Here is a 22336-nt window from a genome sequence, read left to right as displayed (position 1 = left end):
GGGCAAACATTTTTAAACCTACTACAGGACAATTTTATGGTACAGTTCATAGAGGCCCCAACTAGGAATGATGCTCTGCTGGACCTGGTAATCACAAACCATGCAGAGCTTATTACGAATGCCCATGTAAAAGAGCATCTGGGTAGCAGTGACCATAACATAATTTCATTTATTGTTAGCTGTAAACAGCAAGCATATACGAGAAAAATAAAACGCTCAATTTTAAGAGAGCTAATTTTCCAAGGCTGAGAGCTGCTCTCCAAAGACTGGGAGGGAATATTGGCATCAATGAACACAACACAGAAATGGGAGTTCTTCAGAAAGACAGTATGTGAACACACTGCAAAATATATTCCCATGGGCAACAAGTTTAACCACTTGCCTACCAGGCACTTATACCCCCTTATTTACCAGGCCAATTTTCAGCTTTCAGCGCTGCCGCACTTTGATTGACAATTGCGCGGTCATGCAACATTGTACCCATATGAAATTTTGATCATTTTTTTCTCACAAATAGAGCTTTCTTTTGGTGGTATTTAATCGCCACTGGGCGCTTTACTTTTTGCGCTATAAATAAAAAATTGCCAAAAATTTGAATAAAAAAAAAGTTTCTTTGTTTCTATTATAAAATTTTTCAAACAGGTAATTTTTCTCCTTCACTGATGTGCGTTGATGAGGCAGCATTGATGGGCACTGATAGGCGGCACTAATGGGCACTGATAGGCAGCACTGAGGTGGCATGAATAGGCGGCACTGATAGACAGCACTAATGAGGTGTCACGGATAGGCGGCACTAATATGCAGCACTGATAGGTGACACTGATGATGGGTACTGATAGACGGCACTGACTGGCATCACTGCTGGGCACTGACTGGCGGCACTGACTGGCACAACCGCTGGGCACTGACTGGCAGCACTGCTGGGCTGCACTGGTGGGTGGCACTGGTGGGCAGCACTGGTGGGTGGGCACAGGTGGGTGGCACTGGTGGGCACAGGTGGGTGGGCACAGGTGAGTGGCACTGCTGGGCACAGGTAGGTGGCACTTCTGGGCACAGGTGTGTGACATTGCAGAGTGGCACAGGTGGGTGCACTGCTGGGCACAGGTGGGTGATCTGCTGGGCACAGGTGGGCGGAGCTAGTGGGCGCACTGCTGGGCACAGGTGGGCGGAACTTGCGGGTGGCACTGCTGGGCACCGATCATCAGGGCACTGATCATCAGTGCCCTGATGATCGGTGCCGATCCCCGCTGTGACAACTGCCGGTTCTCGGCAGTACTTTCCTCACGATCTGACAGCGTGAGGAAAGTGCAGCCGAGAACCGGCACTTGCATTTCCCTCTGATCAGCGTGTCATTGGACACCGCTGATCAGGTGGTAAAAGGCCGCTGTGATTGGCCTTTTACCACATCATGTGATCAGCTGTGTCCATAGGACACAGCGATCACGGAGATCGCCGGGTGCGCGCCCCAGCGCATTCTGGGGGGACGTCATATGACGTCCACTCAGAACTGGCCGGCCGCAGTGCAGCCGTCACTCGGCTATCTGCGGTCGGCAACAAGTTAAAAGGCTAAAAATCAAACCTATGTGGCTTATGGCCAAAGTTAAAAAAGCTATAGATAAGAAAATAGCTTTTATTAAATATAAAAATGAAGGAATGCTATCATTTAAACATTATAAAGAATATGACAGAATATGTAAAAAGGAAATCAAGGCAGCAAAAATTGCAAACAAAAAGACAGATAGCAAAAGATAGCAGGACCAACTCCCCAAAATTCTTCAAATATATTAACCGCTTAAGGCCCGCCCACAGTACATTTACTGCTGCAGGGTGGGCCCTCTGTGCAAAATCACGTATATATACACGTGATTCTGCATTTCCAGGTAGAGGGCACGCACGAGATGCGCGACCGCCGTACCCACGCCACCGATCGCCGCCCGGGTGTCAATCACCGCATCCCAGCTGGTGATTACCCACCGGAGCCCAGTGATTACCGGCGATCACCAACAGGGAGGAGGGCTGCATTGTTTACCAACAGCACTCCTCCCTGTCAGTTTGGGCACTCTGCTGGGGATGGCTGAGCAGAGCCATCCCGATCAGTGTGCTTTACAGTGAAGCACACACACCCGTCCCCTAGTAAAATACTCAGTTAACCCTTTGATTGACCCCAAATGTTAACCCCTTCCTTCCCACTTTTTTTTTTAACACGGATCACTGTATTGGTGTCACTGGGGATGTCAGTGAGACCAAGTCAGTTCCCCCCCAGTGTCAGAACGCCGCAGTCCCACTATAAGTTGCTGATCGCCACCATAAGTCGCCGATTCCAATATCCATACCGCCATTTGTAAACGCTATAACTTTCACGCAAACCAATTATTTTCACGTATTGGGATTTCTTTTAGCAACGAATATATTTTGTTGCAGAATATATTTTGGCCTAAATTTATGACGAAATTTGATTTTTAAATTTTTTTATTGGACATGTTTAATAGCAAAAAGTACAAAATATTGTTTTTTTCTCAAAATTGTCAGCCTTTTTTTTATAGTGCAAAAAAAAAAAAAAAAACGCACAGGCGATCAAATACTACCAAAAGAAAGCCAAAAGATAACCTCTTCCATGGGTATGGGCAGTAGGATGCCACCTCTAGAGGCCCCCTTTAAAGGTAAGCTGTGGTGGGGGTCTGCTATGGATCTCTCTCCTCTGGGCCCTGGGATGGTCACCTGGGGTCCTGGGGGATTAAATGCTCGGTACAGAGTGTCTTCTCTCTTCCGTTACAACTCCCCTCCTGCTTCACCCGCCACCTTTGCAATTCTTGTCCGTGCTGGGGGTTTCGCCAACATCTACGCCACGTACTCAAGCGTCACTGGTTCTAAGCGGCTGGAAAGGCAAGGTGATGACGTGTCGTTGAGGCACTCCTATGACAACCCGGAAGTGGGTAGGGACCAACTAAGGTGATGGGAGTGTGGTTCCCGTTTACTGAAGACGGTCAAAATAACTTAAAAAAAAAAAAAAAAGCACCCTCACCCCCCTGCGCACGGGCGTTGACCCTGTGCTGGTATGTAAACAGCGGTTACACCATGCATGTGAGGTATCACTGCGAATGGCAGATCAAGGGCAGTAATTCTAGCACTAGACCGCCTCTGTAAATCTAAAATGGTAGCTTGTAAAGGCTTTTAAAGCATTGCCTATGGATATTAAAAATGTATGCAGTTTGTCATCATTACATGGGGCATGCACAGTTTTAAAGCATGTCATGTTTGGTATCTATTTACTCAGCATACCATAATATTTTATATTTTACCAAATAATGGGCCAATATATTGTGTTTTTGTGCATTAAACTAAAAAAAAAAAAGTTTACTTATTTCAAACAACTTGCGTTTCAAAAATCGCTGCGTGAGTACTATGTGACATAAAAAATTGCAGCACCCACCATTTTATTCACTAGGATGTCTGCTTTAAAAAATATATAATGTTTGGGGGATCAAAGTAATTTCTTAGCAAAAAATACAGATTTTTTTTTCATGTGAACAAAAAGTGTCAGAAAAGGCTTGGTCTTCAAGTGTTTAGAAGAGTGAATGCTGTGTGGCATAAACTTCTAATGCTGGGCATAAAATGCCCCCACCCTCCAAAATGACCTCTTTTTGGAAAGTAGACACCCCAAACTATTTGCTGAGAGGCATATTGAGTCAATAGAAGAATTTATTTTTTTACCACAAGTTTTTGGAAAATGACATAAAAAAGGTCACTTAAATGATTTATTGCTCACACATGCCATGGGTATATGTGGAATTACTCCCCAAAATACATTCTACTTCTCCCGTGTATGGGGGTACTACATGTGAGATACTTTCTGGCTGTCTAGCCAAGTATAGGACTCCATAATCCAAAGAGCACCTGCAGACTTTTAAAGGGCTTTATTTTCTCACTTTCTGACTACCTATCAGTTTCGGAGGCCCTGAGATGCCAGGATAGCACCAAATAAGAAGCATGGTGAGTATTTTGCAGTTCTCGTTTGTTGCCACAAATTTTTGGAAAATGAAGAAAACAAAAACATTATTTCGTTTCTTTTTTTATATTTCAAAACCTTGTGAGAAAAAATTAGATCTGCAAAATACTCGCCATGCCTCCTTTTAAATTCCTTGGGGTGTCTACTTTCCAAAAAGGAGTCATTCGGAGGGGGGGGGGGGGTATTGGTGCTATCCTAGCATTCCAGGGCATCTTGTTAGAAGTAGCAGAATGTATTTTGGGGTGTAATTTCACATATACTCATGGCTTGTGTGAGAAATATATAATTTGAATGACCACTTTGTGTATAAAAAGAAAAAATGTTTTTGTCATTTTCCAAAAACGTGTGGGAAAAAATTAAATATTGCATGGACTCAATATGCCTCTCAGCAGATAGCTTAGGGTGTCTACTTTCCGAAAAGGGGTAATTTGGGGGTGTTTGTACTGTCCTGGTAGTTTTGCACCTCAAGAAATGTGATGGGCAGTCAGAAAGTAAAAGCTGTGTAAATTCCATTATCTATACCATAGTTTATAGATGCTATAACTTTCACACAAAGCAATCAATATACACTTATTGGGATTGTTTTAACCAAAAACATGTAGCAGAATACATTTTGGTCTAAATGTATGACAACATTTGAGTTTTTGGGATATTATTTATGACAGAAATGAGAAATGTTTTTTTTTTTAAATGAATTTTTTTCAAAAATGTTTTTGTTTAAAGCACCAAAAATAAAAAGCGCACAGGTGATCAAATACCACCAAAAGAAATCTCTATTTGTGTGAAAAAAGGACATAAATTTAATTTATGTAACGTATTGCATGACCGCGCAATTGTCAGTTAAACTAGTGCAGCGCTATATAGCAATAAAATGGCGTAAATTGCAGTATGTATGCCATAGTTTGTAGATGCTATAACTTTCACACAAAGCAATCAATATACACTTGATGGGATATTTTACCAAAAATATCTAGCAGAAAACATTTTGGCATAAATGTGTGACTAAGTTTACCATGTATTTTTTATAGCTGAAAGTAAAAAAAAAAAAAACAACAAAAACGCACAGGTGATCAAATACCACCAAAAGAAAGCACTATTTGTGTTAAAAAACGACGTAAATTTTGTTTGGGTACAGCATTGTATGACCACACAATTATCAGTTGAAATAGCGCCTAATATCAAAAAGGGGGTATTAAGGGGGTAAATCCTCAGGATGGCAAGTGGTTAATAGTAAAAAGGTCTGGTCCGAGCATGTAGGCTCTTTACAAAATAATCTAGAGTGGGTGACTGGGGACAAAGAAGCTACATTTATTAAATACCTTCTTCAGCTCTATGTATACAAAGGAGCATGGGGAGCTCTTGTCCATAATGGGCATGGTATGGACACAGTTCCAGATGATCCACATTGGCTCACAATTGATATGATCCAAAAATATTTAGACAGTATAAAGGTGAATAAAGCACCTAGACTGGATGGCATACACCCATGTGTCCTTACAGAATTGAGCTCTGTCATTTCAAAGCCATTGTTTATAATTTTTAGGGACTTTTAACTGACTGACATAGTACCACTGGATTGGCGTAAGGCTAATGTGTTAAGGCTAATGTGGTGCCAAAATTTAAAAAGGGGTCAAAATCTTTACCAAGTAATTATAGACCTGCTAATTTAACTTCTATAGTTGGGAAGATACTGGAGAGTTTAATAAAAGACCACATAGATGAGTTCTTGTTGGAAAAAATATTTTAAACAACTGACAGCATGGATTCATGAAAAACAGAAGTTGTCAAACAACTCTGGTTTGTTTTTATGAGGAGGTGAACAAAATCTTGGACAGAGGGGTGGTGGATGTGGTATACTTGGATTTTGCAAAAACGTTTGACACAGTTCCCCACACACAGCTATGTGTAAGGTAAAGTCTAAAGGCTTGGAAAAATCCATATGTAAATAGATAGAAAACTGGCTAAAACATCATATTTAGAGAGTAGTGGTTAATGATTCATACTCTGAATGGTCCAGGGTTGTCAGTGGTGTACAGCAAGGTTCAGTGTTGGGACCCTTACTTTTTATATATTTATAAATGATATAGGGTCTGGGATTAAAAATACCATTTCAGTCTTTGCAGATGACACCAAGCTGTGCAGTGGAATAACGTCCTTACAGGATGTCTCCAACTTACAAGCCGACCTCAATGCACTGCTTAATTGGACAACTACCTCTATGTGGCAAATGAGGTTTAATGTTGATACATGTAAGGTTATGCACTTGGGGGTTAAGAATATGTATGCATGCACTAGAGGGAGTATCACTGAGGGAATCAATGGTGGAGAAGGATCTGGGAGTTCTGGTAGATTACAAGCTTAATAATGGCACAAGGAACTGAATTTAGTCTCTCTTAAGAGGAGATTAATGGGGATATGATCAACATGTATAAATACATCAGTGGTTCATATAGTGAACTTGGTGTACAGTTATTCACCCTGTCATCACAGAGGATAAGGGGGCACCCTTTACATGTGGAGAAAAATAAATTTAATCTACAAACATGGAAAGGTTTCTTCACAGTAAGAGTGAAAATAGACTCCCTCAAGAATTGTTTCTGACCAGCTCAGTGGATTGCTTTTAAAAAAGGCCTGGATTCTTTGCTAGATACACAGACTATAACTGGATATAACATTTATAGGTAATGCTGATCCAGGGAATATCCAATTGCTTCTCAGGGGATCAGAAGTAATTTTTTTCCCCTGCTCGAGCAAATTAGATCATGCTTTGCTGGGTTTTTTGCCTTCCTCTGGATCAACTGTGGGTGTAGAATTATAACGTTTTTTGGGGTTTTTTTGGTTGAACTGGATGGACTTTTGTCTTTTTTGGCTGGACTAACTATGTAAATATTTACGGACCTTGGTTTGCACTGGTGCGCAGTCTTGTTGGAACAGGAAAGGGCCATCCCCAAACTGTTCCCACAAAGTTGGGAGCATAAAATTGTCTAAAATGTCTTGGTAGGCTGACACCTTAAGAGTTCCCTTCACTGCAAAATTACTTCACCCGACCTGTTGAGGGGTGGAGCCTGAGCATGGCGGTATAGGAGAGCATGATGTAAGTGCTCTCCGACAGACTCCGCTTCCAACCACCCCAAGCGCCCTCCTAGTGGAAGAGACCTACTTGTGCGAGGGGATCCTGGCGAAGGAATGTCGGCTCGGTGAGCAGGGAAACAACGGAGCGAGTTGCGAGTCCCGGGATTCCTGAAACTCGCAGGCGGGGACTCAGGACGGAGCATCGGGTTGCCGGGGAGACCGAGTGACGCGGCGGGGCCATGTGGGCTGTCACGGAGGAGGTCTGGGAGGAGGAGAAGCTGGCCGGCATCCCGAGAAGAGAGAGGGAGATGCCGGTCCGCTCCCTGGCTCGCTTTTCCGGCCTCAGACTTAGTTTTACTGCCAGAAATATATGGATGGCTACGCAGGATACTGAGATCTGTGTCATAGTCTGAGGGAGATCCTCTAATAAGGCAGTGGGGCAGAGACAGGTACTGCTGCAGCGGCTGAGACATCTCCATATGTGCAGTATGACCCAGAGTACAGTGGGCCCCCCTTTTTCCCAAGTGGAACTTTTCATAATTTATGGGATTATTATGGGATTAAGGTCAATGTACACCTTTTGGGAGGCTCTCTATAATGATGCAACAATGTTACCCTCTGTTCTTTAGGCCAGACCTCTACTTTATCTTTGGCTGACTTCTTTTTTAAACAAGAGTTAGCCTCCTTGCTCATTATTAGATAATATGGGCCTGCTTAGACCTGCAGCCTGTTCCAGCGCAATCTGCAAACAATCCCTCTCTTAATGCACCTCACTAACTCCCAGAGCAGACTCAAAACTACAGCCCAGGTGGGGAAAAGTGCAGGCAGTGTTTAACCCCCTATGTACTGCTACAGTCCACCTATTAACACCAGCTTATCTGATAAACCGCCTCAATCTAGGTAGCAAGTAACCCTTGTCCAAGATGCTGCTCTGGACCATTTGGGGTTGTTTATCACGGTGGTCAAGTAACGTTTTGTTAGGAATCAGTAGCTGGGATGAGCAGATATGTGTACCTACACAAAGAAACTGGGACCAGACCGTATATAAATATATAAATATCTTTAAAGTGAGATTTATTTACAGTGAGCAATAACCACAAACCAACAGCAATAAACATAAGAACGCCTGAAAGTCAAAACTGAACAACCAAAATTCAGAAACCTAACAACTACTGTAACTAAATATACAAATACACTCACTGTCCACTTTATTAGGTACACCTGTTCAATTGCTTTTACATTCCAAAACTGGCCTGAAAGACCAAAACACCTGCTAAGGCAAGTTCACTCTACTTAATTTTCATTCAGTAGAACGTCTTTAGGCAACCTTGGAGGATCTACTTGAACAACATGGAAAAAATCAAAGATCGCCAAGGCGCAGTACACTTTTTAAGAAGATAACCTACAATAATCCCATTAAAAGGAAGGCTTGAATGAAACTTAGAATAATACAAATATTATATAAAAATATAAAAAACTCACGCTACCTCTTTCATTCCCCCCTTTTTTCCTGTTTACCATCATCATAGAGAGTGAAAGCGAAGGAAAATCCAAAATTTTGAGTTGTCACTACAGCAGCAATGGAAGGGGAAACTTCCAATGGGGACAACTAGCATTGGTGACCGTAGTGACAAACGGGTATTTAATTTCACTTCACGTTTTGGCTATGGGCCAGGAAACGAAAGGGAAATCTCCACAATGGGACATGGAGATGGCCCTCTCTTACTTTATACAAAATGAAAGAAAATGTTTTGCCTTTGGTTCCGACTACAAAAAATGGTGGGGTTCTACAACTTTTTGATCATTAGCATTAGAGATGAGCGAATTATTCAAAAATTCGGTTCGGCTGATTCGCCGAATTCGCCGATTAAATTTGCTTCGTGCCGAATATATTCGCTGCGAATTTAACTTATAAAAAGGGTGTTTCTAGGCTTCAGAGAGCCTTTATATTAGTGCAGAACACTGTACTTTTAATTTAAATGCCCTTGGAGTCTGCTGGGGAAGAGAAATAATACTGTCAGTCAGTATGACATGCAGATGAGTGCCGTCGATCTTAGAATCACTGCACACTTCACTCATTTGGGCAGTCACGGGGCCAAAACCAGAGTGTGGAGCCACAGTGTGGCGGTGGAGGCAGCAGCAATGGGAGGCCATACAGCACCCTATGACAAAATGGAACCCACCAGCAGTGTGAGGAGACCTGAAAGTGGCACATGGCAGAGTGTGGCGATGGAGACAGCAGCAATGGGAGGCCGTACAGGGACCCATGACACACTCTGGACCTGGCAGCAGCATGAGGAGGCGGTACAGGGGCCCATGACAGATTACGGGCCTGGCAGCAGCATGAGGAGTCGGTACGGGGGTCCATGGCAGATTACGGGCCTGGCAGCAGCATGAGGAGGCGGTACAGGGGCCCATGGCAGAGTGGCGGAGCGTAAGCAGCTAAAATTGAAGGCCATACAGGGGCCTATGTTAAAAAGTCCCCCCAGCAGCAGCGTGGGGAGACGACTATCAAGAGTCCAATGGCAGAGTGGAGGAGCAGAAGCAGCTTCAATTGAAGGCCATACACAGGCCTAGGTTAAAAAGCGGAAGCCGTCAGCAGCGTGAGCAGACGACAGAGACACATGGCGCAGGGTGGCGGTGGATGCAGCAGTATTCGGAAGCCAAACACAGGCCTCGGTAAAAAAGCGGAAGCCGTCAGCAGCGTGAGCAGACGACAGAGGCACATGGCGCAGGGTGGCGGTGGAGGCAGCAGCAATGGAAGGCCATACAGCACCCTATCACAAAATGGAACCCACCAACAGTGTAAGGAGACCTGAAAGTGGCACATGGCGCAGGGTGGCGGTGGAGGCAGCAGTATTCGGAAGACATACACAGGACTAGTTTAAAAAGCGGAAGCCGTCAGCAGCGTGAGCAGACGACAGAGGCACATGGCGCAGGGTGGCGGTGGAGTCAGCAGTATTCGGAAGCCATACACAGGCCTAGGTTAAAAAGCGGAAGCCGTCAGCAGCGTGAGCAGACGACAGAGACACATGGCGCAGGGTGGCGGTGGATGCAGCAGTATTCGGAAGCCAAACACAGGCCTCGGTTAAAAAGCGGAAGCCGTCAGCAGCGTGAGCAGACGACAGAGGCACATGGCGCAGGGTGGCGGTGGAGGCAGCAGCAATGGAAGGCCATACAGCACCCTATCACAAAATGGAACCCACCAACAGTGTAAGGAGACCTGAAAGTGGCACATGGCGCAGGGTGGCGGTGGAGGCAGCAGTATTCGGAAGACATACACAGGACTAGTTTAAAAAGCGGAAGCCGTCAGCAGCGTGAGCAGACGACAGAGGCACATGGCGCAGGGTGGCGGTGGAGGCAGCAGTATTCGGAAGCCATACACAGGCCTAGGTTAAAAAGCGGAAGCCGCCAGCAGCGTGAGCAGACGACAGAGACACATGGCGCAGGGTGGCGGTGGATGCAGCAGTATTCGGAAGCCAAACACAGGCCTCGGTTAAAAAGCGGAAGCCGTCAGCAGCGTGAGCAGACGACAGAGGCACATGGCGCAGGGTGGCGGTGGATGCAGCAGTATTCGGAAGCCAAACACAGGCCTCGGTTAAAAAGCGGAAGCCGTCAGCAGCGTGAGCAGACGACAGAGGCACATGGCGCAGGGTGGCGGTGGATGCAGCAGTATTCGGAAGCCAAACACAGGCCTCGGTTAAAAAGCGGAAGCCGTCAGCAGCGTGAGCAGACGACAGAGACACATGGCGCAGGGTGGCGGTGGATGCAGCAGTATTCGGAAGCCAAACACAGGCCTCGGTTAAAAAGCGGAAGCCGTCAGCAGCGTGAGCAGACGACAGAGGCACATGGCGCAGGGTGGCGGTGGATGCAGCAGTATTCGGAAGCCAAACACAGGCCTCGGTTAAAAAGCGGAAGCCGTCAGCAGCGTGAGCAGACGACAGAGACACATGGCGCAGGGTGGCGGTGGATGCAGCAGTATTCGGAAGCCAAACACAGGCCTCGGTTAAAAAGCGGAAGCCGTCAGCAGCGTGAGCAGACGACAGAGGCACATGGCGCAGGGTGGCGGTGGAGGCAGCAGCAATGGAAGGCCATACAGCACCCTATCACAAAATGGAACCCACCAACAGTGTAAGGAGACCTGAAAGTGGCACATGGCGCAGGGTGGCGGTGGAGGCAGCAGTATTCGGAAGACATACACAGGACTAGTTTAAAAAGCGGAAGCCGTCAGCAGCGTGAGCAGACGACAGAGGCACATGACGCAGGGTGGCGGTGGAGGCAGCAGTATTCGGAAGCCATACACAGGCCTAGGTTAAAAAGCGGAAGCCGTCAGCAGCGTGAGCAGACGACAGAGGCACATGGCGCAGGGTGGCGGTGGAGGCAGCAGTATTTGGAAGCCATACACAGGCCTAGGTTTAAAACTAGAACCCAGCAGCGTGAGCAGACGACAAAGACGCACATGGCAGAGGATGGATCTGGCAGCAGTATGAGAAGGCGGTACAGGGGCCCGTGGCACAGTGTGGTGATGGGGGCTACAGCAACTGGATGCCAGAAAGTGGCCGATAGGGCTATATACTGCATGACTACATAGGTGGTTTTTATAGTACTTTGATTTGGCCTCCCTCTCAGCAGGTGTGAAAAAGGCCACCATTTTTGAACGGTAGCGAGGGTCCAACAAGGTGGACAGCCAAAAGTCATCCCTCTGTCTGATGGTTATTATTCGGCTGTCGCTACGCAAGCAACCGAGCATGCTATGGGCCATTTGTGCCAAGGAATGCGAGGGACTCCCTGCCTCCATCTCCACAGCATACTGCCACGGTGCGTCTGGGTCCTCTGTCTCCTCCTCCTCCTCTACCAGATGCTCCTGCTCCTCCACTCCTGTCCGCTGAGTGGAAAAACCACCCATTTCACTCAATAATTCCTGAGCACCAATGTCCTCTCCTCTACCTCCTCCTCTTCTTCCTGTCCTGCCCCCACAGGGGTCATGTGGCGTTGAGATCTGTGCGCCACGTCTATCGCACCCTGACCAGCCATTGTTAACAGCATTTGTTCCAGGACGTGCAACAGAGGAATGACGTCGTTCATCCCATAGTCCTGCCGACTCACGAATAGCGTGGCCTCCTCAAAGGGCCTGAGCAAGCGGCAGGTGTCACGCATGAGCTGCCAATGGCTGACATCTAAGTTACACAGGGGAGTACCTTTATCCGCTTGTAACATCATGAAATCGGTGATGGCCTTTCGCTGTTCGTAAAGGCGGTCTAACATATGTAGGGTTGAATTCCACCTTGTTGCAACGTTGCAGATCAGGCGATGCTGTGGAATTCCGTTCTGCCGCTGCAGCTCAAGGAGGGTGTGCTTTGCGTTGTAGGAATGGCTGAAATGCATGCAAAGTTTACGTGACATTTTAAGGATGTCTTGCATTGGGATGGTGGATTTTAGGAACCGCTTGACAACCAGATTGAACACGTGAGCCATGCATGGCGCATGGCACAACCTTCCTTGACGCAGAGCAGACACCATGTTCTTTCCGTTGTCGGTCAACATGGTTCCGATTTTCAGTTTGCGCGGAGACAGCCATCTGTCGATTTCTCTGTTCATTACACTCAGAAGTTCCTCCCCTGTGTGACTACGTTCGCCAAGGCATACCAGGTGCAGCACAGCGTGACACCGTTGCGCCCTGCACATGTGATATGCCGGTCGGGTAATGGGACTTGGCACGGGGGTGGCGGCTGAGGACACGGCGGAAGAAGAGGTGGTAGAGGCGGACATCTTTGCTGGACCAAGGATGTGCAAACGTGGAGGCAAAAGCGGCGTGACCTGTCCAAGTTGCTGGTGCGGCTGTGCCGGCACCACGTTCACCCAGTGGGCCGTAAATGACATGTACTGTCCCTGACCGTAGTTACAGCTCCACACGTCGGCGCTGCCGTGCACTTTGGCAGAGACCGACATGCTCAAAGACTGGCCTACCATCTCTTCTACATGTGAATGCAGGGCTGGCACTGCCTTTTTGGCGAAGAAATGCCGGCTTGGCACTCTCCACCGCGGCTCGGCACAAGCCATCATTTCTCGGAAAGGTGCTGAGTCCACCACTTGGAAAGGGAGGGACTGCAGCACCAGCAACTTGGACAGGAGGACGTTCAGCTTCTGCACCGTCGGGTGCGTGCTCGCAAACTGTTGTCTCTTGGAAACGGATTCCAAGAAAGACTGCTGACGGAATCCGTGAAGAGGAGTAGCAGGAGAAGGAGCATCTGAACGAGCGGAAGATGCCAACGAGCGACAACTCCCCTCAGCAGAGGTGTTGGAGCCTTGACTGGCTGATAGAGGGCGATTGACGTCGGGTGACGGAGCAAGTAACGGAGCGGGTGATGGAGCGGGGGCTGGGGCAGGCAGAACCGCCGTATCTTTATCACGGTTTTCCCAGGCCACCGAATGGCGACGCTGCATATGCTGACGCAACGCTGTAGTCCCAACATTGGCCCCCTGCCCACGCTTGACTTTCTGGCCACATAGTCGACATACGGCTACGTTTACTTCCTCGGGCGGCGTGACGAAAAATTGCCACACCGCCGAGTAGGAAACTTTGCCCCCGCTACTCCTCATTGGCTGACTGCTACTTCCTCCGTGCACACCGACACCACTACTGGCCGTGGTGGTAGGCTGCAGTGGAGCTGGTGCTCTACTCCGTGGCCGTTTGGCTCCACTGACACTGCTGCGACCCTGCTGCCTCCTGGGCAACCCACCGACTGTTTTGCTCGCTGGCAAGCTGGCACCCTCTTCTCCTGATGATGCGGAAGCAATAGCCTGATGACGACGAGGCTGCCAAGTGCGATCAGCCTCATCATCATCAATTAGGGTCTCCGCGTCACTACTAGCCCCCTCGGCTGCGTGTGGGTCAGGAGACAGACCTGTCTCTAGACTGGCTACCGAGCCACTCTCCTCGCCAGTACTTCTTCGCCTGGCTGCTGAAGAGGCGGATGTCTCCCCCCGTTCCTGACCGCCCTCTGTTAGCTCTTCCTCACTGTACAGTGGGGCTGAGCCCACAGCATGCGATACTTCGCTTGGTGAGGGAACACCAAAGGACAGGGGCAGGTCGAGGACACGTGATTTCAGTGGGCTTGCTCCCGGGCCATGCCAACTAACGGTTGTGTCTGACGTACCCACCGACCGTTGGCTGTAGGTGTCAGAGGTGACCTGGGAAGAGGAAGACGACCGAGTCAACCAATCGATGACGGCAGGGTTGTCGGTGGAGACACGACCGCTGGATGACACCGGGAGCACTGGCCTCTGGCTGCGACTAGTGCTGCCTCGACCCCTTCCTCTGCTGCCACGTCTGCTCGCTCCTGAAACATTGCCTCCTCTGCCACTCCTCTGCGTGTTGTCTGACATACTCTTTAATTCAATAAGCACCCCCAAAAATAAAACCGGATTTAACTCTTTGAACGTACAATAGTGGTTGTGAAGCAGAAAGTCAGTTTATTTAGCACAATCGGTCAATTGCAGCTTGCCGTTGGCTGGAAACTGTACGTTTATGTCACTGGAATGCACTAATCACCCAAAAAATATTACCGCCACCCGGCGTGTAAATGGATCTAACTCTTTGAACGTACAATGGTGGTTGTGAAGCAGAAAGTCAGTTTATTGTACACAATCGGTCAATTGCAGCTTGCCGTTGGCTGGAAACTGTACGTTTCTGTCACTGGAATGCACTAATCACCCAAAAAATATTACCGCCAGCCGGCGTGTAAATGGATTTAACTCTTTGAACGTACAATAGTGGTTGTGAAGCAGAAAGTCAGTTTATTTAGCACAATCGGTCAATTGCAGCTTGCCGTTGGCTGGAAACTGTACGTTTATGTCACTGGAATGCACTAATCACCCAAAAAATATTACCGCCACCCGGCGTGTAAATGGATCTAACTCTTTGAACGTACAATGGTGGTTGTGAAGCAGAAAGTCAGTTTATTGTACACAATCAGTCAATTGCAGCTTGCCGTTGGCTGGAAACTGTACATTTCTGTCACTGGAATGCACTAATCACCCAAAAAATATTACCGCCAGCCGGCGTGTAAATGGATCTAACTCTTTGAACGTACAATAGTGGTTGTGAAGCAGAAAGTCAGTTTATTTAGCACAATCGGTCAATTGCAGCTTGCCGTTGGCTGGAAACTGTACGTTTATGTCACTGGAATGCACTAATCACCCAAAAAATATTACCGCCACCCGGCGTGTAAATGGATTTAACTCTTTGAACGTACAATAGTGGTTGTGAAGCAGAAAGTCAGTTTATTTAGCACAATCGGTCAATTGCAGCTTGCCGCTGGCTGGAAACTGTACGTTTATGTCACTGGAATGCACTAATCACCCAAAAAATATTACCGCCAACCGGCGTGTAAATGGATCTAACTCTTTGAACGTACAACAGTGGTTGTGAAGCAGAAAGTCAGTTTATTTAGCACAATCGGTCAATTGCAGCTTGCCGTTGGCTGGAAACTGTACGTTTATGTCACTGGAATGCACTAATCACCCAAAAAATATTACCGCCAGCCGGCGTGTAAATGGATCTAACTCTTTGAACGTACAATAGTGGTTGTGAAGCAGAAAGTCAGTTTATTTAGCACAATCGGTCAATTGCAGCTTGCCGTTGGCTGGAAACTGTACGTTTATGTCACTGGAATGCACTAATCACCCAAAAAATATTACCGCCACCCGGCGTGTAAATGGATTTAACTCTTTGAACGTACAATAGTGGTTGTGAAGCAGAAAGTCAGTTTATTTAGCACAATCGGTCAATTGCAGCTTGCCGTTGGCTGGAAACTGTACGTTTATGTCACTGGAATGCACTAATCACCCAAAAAATATTACCGCCAGCCGGCGTGTAAATGGATTTAACTCTTTGAACGTACAATAGTGGTTGTGAAGCAGAAAGTCAGTTTATTTAGCACAATCGGTCAATTGCAGCTTGCCGCTGGCTGGAAACTGTACGTTTATGTCACTGGAATGCACTAATCATCCAAAAAATATTACCGCCAACCGGCGTGTAAATGGATCTAACTCTTTGAACGTACAATAGTGGTTGTGAAGCAGAAAGTCAGTTTATTTAGCACAATCGGTCAATTGCAGCTTGCCGTTGGCTGGAAACTGTACGTTTATGTCACTGGAATGCACTAATCACCCAAAAAATATTACCGCCAGCCGGCGTGTAAATGGATTTAACTCTTTGAACGTACAATAGTGGTTGTGAAGCAGAAAGTCAGTTTATTTTGCACAATCGGCAAACTGCAGCACCAACTGTGCACGACAGCCACCAAAAAAAAAAAGGGTGTATGTCACTTTAAATTTTCGATTCTTTGATAGCTGTGGCCCTGAGTAACGATTCTGTGTCCCTGAGTAACAATTCTGTGTCCGAGTAACGATTCTGTGTCCCTGAGTAACAATTCTGTGTCCCTGAGTAACAATTCTGTGTCCCTGAGTAACAATTCTGTGTCCCTGAGTAACGATTCTGTGGCCCTAAAGTCTCTGTGGCCCTAACTCTGTCCCTTAATACAGACAGGTCTGTCTCTCTTGAATGACCGGAGGCTAATGGAGAATTCTAAGATGGCCGCGATTTATAGCTCCACCATTACACAGTGCTGGCTGGCTGCTGATTGGCTAATGCGATCACATGTCATGATTCATGACTCATGAATGCATTATGGGTCAGCGCGCCTTGTCTGCGCGCCTTCCCAGAGATCCCCGCCCCATCTTCTCTGTCCATTTTCTCCTGTCGCCACACATGTCGCCGCCATTTTTGGGAAAATTCGATTCGTGCATCCGAAGTTTGCTAATCTTCGGATTCGTCGCGAATCGAATTTTTCCAAATCTTTGGAACGAATTCTACTTCGTCATGTTCGATTCGCTCATCTCTAATTAGCATTTATAATGTGATTGTGTGTATAACAAAATTTCTTTAAATCCGTAAACACTGCATTTAGTGTATAGAATGAGTAGAAGCATTTACCTTCAGACACAGGCCTAGTTCCTCGTTGTAGAAGCACTTTGGCTGTGGCAGAATTCAGTGATGGATTGCCTTCCAACAACCTGAGAAAATATAAAAAAAAAGAACGTCATTGTTGGCTTTGGATACCTCCTGTTATAAACTGTCTTTCAGCACAGATCACATAAGATAAACCTTTTGGCAGACAATGTTGTCCTGTTACTGATGAGCTGATCAACATCTTTGCATGATGCACATCAAGTATCAACATTTTTCAGTACATTAACCTGTTGCAAGGTGAACTTTTGCAAATCATTGATATAAGATTTAGACATTGATCAATACACCAAATGTCAGTAACATAACTTATTTTCTTACACTTAGAATGCCAGTGGGGTCCCTATCACCTTGACACCTAACATTGTATTGTTGGCTGACATGAATTATAAATCACTTATAAAGCATGTAAAAAAATTCTAAATCTGACTAAACATGACTTGACTTGGTCGATAGATTGGCAATTCCTCTCAACTCTAACCACCTCAAATCCCTAAATTATTAATTAAAAAAAAAAGTATTTGGAACAGTAAAAAAGGAGCAAAGTGCTTATTCACAGCTGATTAAGCATAGAAAATCTTGTGGAATGGGCTACATAGATGTTAAAGATTATTATACAGCGGTACATCTTGACCAGCTTAAATGTTGATTTAAACCATCTTCAGAGGTATTATGGTCAGTAATCAAACAAACCATACTATCTACAAATTATCTGTATAACTGTTTAATGGCTGACCCTTGGCAACCCCTATCACCATCGATACAAATATCTGTTATTACTTGGAGAACTTTTTATTCTGTATCCCAAGAACAATCTAAGCCCTATCCCAGTACCTCTTACTGTGTTCGAAACATTTATACCCATGTCTCAGTTAAATCCTAGTATAACAAAGGAATTAAAGCAGTATTAAAACTCCAAACCAAAAATGTATTATATTGCAGGTCACCAATCGTTAGATGTGGTGGCTGCATTGCTTTCCTTTAGCTTTTTTCCCCTCTGTTTTCACCTGGTGATTCAGCCAATAACACACCTCCTGTATTAATGAGAAACCACTTTGGAGAAATGAGCCAGGAGACAGCAGCATTGTCAGTCTGGGGGGGATGGGAGTGTTAAATGTATTGGCAGATTTGAATACAAATACATTGAAGCCAAACTCCAGCTAACACTTTATAATCAGTTACAGCAAACTATTTTTTTCCTTTTGGGATAAAGGTTTTACATGAATAAAAGCTGATCATTTTAATCACCCCTGCCAGTGGGAAATGGATGGTCACATCCATGTAAGCTGATACATTCTGCTGGAGATCTTGAACTTCTGAAAAACAGTTGCTAGCTATATCACCAGATGGATATAGAAGAAAGCAAGCCAAAATAAGAAGAAACAAATTCAGCCATCACAACTAAGAATTGGTAAGCTGTAATAACAGGATTTTTTGTTACTCACCGTAAAATCCTTTTCTCTGAGTCCACTGACAGACAAAGCTCTTCTTCTTGACCATATGGTTATAGTGCCACCTACAGGAGTAGGACATTAGGCAGAAAAGAAACAGCACTGCCTACGGGTAGTCCTAGCTGATATAAACCCTTTATTGCTATAGGCAAGCCAGTTAGTCACAAAGCACTACAACAAAAGTAAAAGAACCAATAGGAGGGTGGGTGCTCTGTCTTTCAATGAATTAAGAGAAAGGGATTTTATGGTAAGCAACAAAAAAATCCTGTTTTCTCTTATGTTCATTGACGGACCCAGCTCTTCTCATTCTTGACCATAGGGACGTCCCAAAGCAGTGCCTCATTGAGGGGTGGGAAAACAAACAGTGGCAACCAGACAAACATGTCAACCACCCATACAAACCCACAAGGGGTAACAAGGAACAGCAACCTGAAAAACCTTGCAGCCAAAACACCAACATCTGAAAATGCAAACACATCAACATCATCAAATTTGATAAAAGTGTGTACAGACAACCAGGGAGCTGCCTTGCAAACCTGAGACACAGATGCCTTATGTACTGTAGGAACAACCAAGAGGTACTAATTGACCCAATGGAGTGTTCTGTGATGGGGAAGGGGGGGGGGGGGGAGTCCTGATCGTAAACAGCATATGTCTGACATTAAACTCCATCAGAAAAGAGTGGCATATGACGCAGCCAGGTCACAAGAGGAGAAGTCGGCACGCAGTATGACATCCAACAACGGTTATCTTTATTGAAAAAACATGTATAACAGCTGTAAAACAGACAATGCGTTTTAGCCATCAGACCTTAGTCATGCCAAGCCTGATGACCAAGCCTGATGGTCAAAACCCGTTGGCTGTTTTACAGCTGTCCTACATGTTTTTTCAATACAGGATAACCTTTGTTGGATGCCATCTCTTGTGATCTGTGTTACTTAGAGGCACCAGCAGCCTGTGAGTCTGAGCACTGGGTGGAGCTGGGATGTGGGAATGTAGAAGTGCTAACAGACCTGTATTCAGATGAGGCAGCCAGGCTTGTCCGTGGGCATTCTGTGATCACAAAAAAGGAATCAAATCTCCAAAATGAAGCAATCGCAGATGAGTGTGCACACACTGCCTGGACCACATTGAAGGAGTGTGATAAACATTTATATCAAATTCATAATTCAGCACTTATATTGATGGCAAGCTTTCAAAATATTTGGTTTTTATGATTAATCATAATTAATATTAAAATGTGTAAATGGCCTTGAACCAGTGATAGTGTTAATTTCTTCAGTTATAAGCTGAGACAGGAGTTAGCTGAACTAACCAGCTGGTTAAAGGACTCTAGAAGGGCATAGCTGGTTAAAGGACTCTAGTGTAGAATGTCATTGAGTAAACCAAAATAGAATAAGTATGACATAATATATTCTAATAGTATCTGTGTGTATTTAGTTTGTTTTATAAGTTGGTAATATTGTTACATACGTAGATTTCTGGTTATACAACAGTATTGAGATGTTGTAAAGATACATTCTTAATTTATATTATCATTTAAACATGAGCAGGCTGATGTAACATGGTCAATTTATGTTTACTACATATGGGCCTGTCAATCAAAAGACCATATATGTAGTGTCATCTCCCTTCAATGAAATTGCTCTGCTACGCAGTATTGTTTGCCATACAAGGTTCTAAAATCACAAATTATGAGGCTTACAAGTATCATAAAAAGGCATCCTAGGAGATGCGGGGGGGGCACACACACACACACACACACACACACACACACACACACACACACACACACACACACACACACACACACACACACACACACACACACACACACACACACACACACACACACACACACCTGTCCATTCACACAGACAAGCCCAAGCAAAGCTGAGAAGCTGGAACAGGTGCATTCTCTAAGACAAGAACTCATCACTTGGTCAGACTCAACTACACTGAACAAGACAAGAGCACATGAAGGACAATCAGCCTTAAAAATAATGGTGACACATCTTTATAACTTCAGTCTTGACTCTTCTGTTTTATCTACATGGAATTGTTCATGATCCGCTGTACATTGTTATTTTAAGCCATTGTGTGATAAAATAAAATCACACTTTATTTTTTATTTCACCGGCTCTTTTAATTATTCGCAAAGTCGCCTATAGACACTAAAGAAGTATTATAGGTGTCTCAAAAAATTCTACATTAATGGTGAGCCAGTCTCCGCCACTGTTTTTCTAAGGTTTTCCATTTCCTTGATAAGGGGGAGAAAGCACAGTTCTGTGATCAAGTCTGGGAAAAACATGGTAAAAGAACCTGTAAGACAAGGCGATTGAAAAGACGTGGACGAGAGATCCAGTGACTGAGCTGGGTCAACGAGAAAATCCTCTGATTACGGTGATTATGGCATTTATTGATGAATTAGCTAGAGAAAGCAAGCTAGAGTTTAAAGATGTTTCTCTATATCCTGATGATGGTCGTTTATGGCAGTACATGTACAATAAATGTTTACAGGCCAATATTCAGATAGAAAAATCTAAATTTACTGTAAGCAGACAGCGTAAAAAGTTATCTAATATTTTAAATTTGGTAAGAATATTCAACAAAATGATTTTGAAAGTTGATTTATCTGTTAAAAATGCTTGTACATTAAAGCAGACAGAATGTAGCACTGTACAGAATACAGAAATGCATGAAAATTTGTCCCAAGATGCTCTTAATTGCCCAAACTGAAATTTTTTGTAATTCTATAGAAAATCTTGAGGAACAAATTAATTCCAAAACAAATCTTTTATTAAGACTGCAGAATAAACAGGTTGCCATGATAAGCACAGATGACAGAGTGATTCAAGGTCAGAGCCACAACCTTCCGATATTTCCGAAAGTTCGGATATTAACTCTGATGACGAAACACAAATTAAACAAAGAATTGTTATGTAAAACTGCAAAACTTAAGTTGCAAATACATAACCAATTAATAAAAGTTTTAAAAAAGACATCCCTGCTTATGATTCAAAGAAAGATGTGTTCTTCAACAACCTTTGGGATTCATGCAGAATGTCACAAACTTTCAAATAAGAAATCATCTACTACAGACTACTGCAGAAGAAGACCCTTTTGAGTTTAAAAATACATTTTCCAAAGCATATAAAATTATATTTGGAGTAGAAAATGACTCAGCTATGATTAAAGCTTTTGTAAAGAAATTCAAGTATCTTGACCCAGTAACAGTTGCCATAGCAGAGGAAAAACAAAATCTGAATGACATAGTAAGTTTCATTGATAAAATTAGGAGACAGATGAAAAAGAGCAATCTCACTTACGAGGTAGCTGTGATTCAATGTGACAAAAATAGTCAGGCAGCAGTTATGTCCGGAACTACAGGTCCCAGTAAGAATGACAATGACAGATGCAGGCAAGTGAGTCAAGGAGAGTCTACCACATGTTTTTACTGTCATAGACAAGGTCATATGAAACGGCAGTGCTGGAAGTTTAACTTAAACTCACAAATAAAAAATAAAAGAGCAGCTTTTGTACAACCTGCATTATTATGTCATGATAAAAGTTTGACTGAATTGCCTTATGCCTCAACAGTTAAACAGATTCGTAATTAGACTAGCAACAACAATTCAGACAATATGGCAAAAAGGGCTGTCAGTGACACAAATGGTTTATTGCCAGTTCCAAAAATAGAATCACGTCAAGATTCATCCCCAATACCATTAGAATATGTTGCTCCAATTGTATTGGATGACAATGGAAGACCATATG

General features: G+C 44.7%; 1 protein-coding gene across 5 annotated transcripts in view; it reads right to left on the bottom strand.

Annotated features, from left to right (window-relative positions):
• SERHL2 (serine hydrolase like 2) overlaps positions 1-22336 on the bottom strand; it is an 801854-nt gene that overhangs the window by 354295 nt on the left and 425223 nt on the right. For all 5 annotated transcript variants that reach the window (XR_016313777.1, XM_089684280.1, XM_089684279.1 and 2 more), the window contains one exon: positions 17076-17155. Coding sequence is in view for 4 of the 5 variants with exons in the window: in XM_089684280.1 (XP_089540406.1) it covers positions 17076-17155 (80 nt within the window). In the remaining variant the exon portion in view is untranslated. The remainder of the gene's footprint in view (positions 1-17075; positions 17156-22336) is intronic.

The sequence above is a fragment of the Staurois parvus genome, unplaced genomic scaffold, assembly GCF_062004578.1.
Source record: "Staurois parvus isolate SC_StPar_1 unplaced genomic scaffold, SC_StPar_1.0 ptg000341l, whole genome shotgun sequence".
Classification (NCBI taxonomy): domain Eukaryota; kingdom Metazoa; phylum Chordata; class Amphibia; order Anura; family Ranidae; genus Staurois; species Staurois parvus.
The sequence above is the reverse complement of the archived record's forward strand: the minus strand, read 5'-3'. Positions and strand labels throughout refer to the sequence as shown.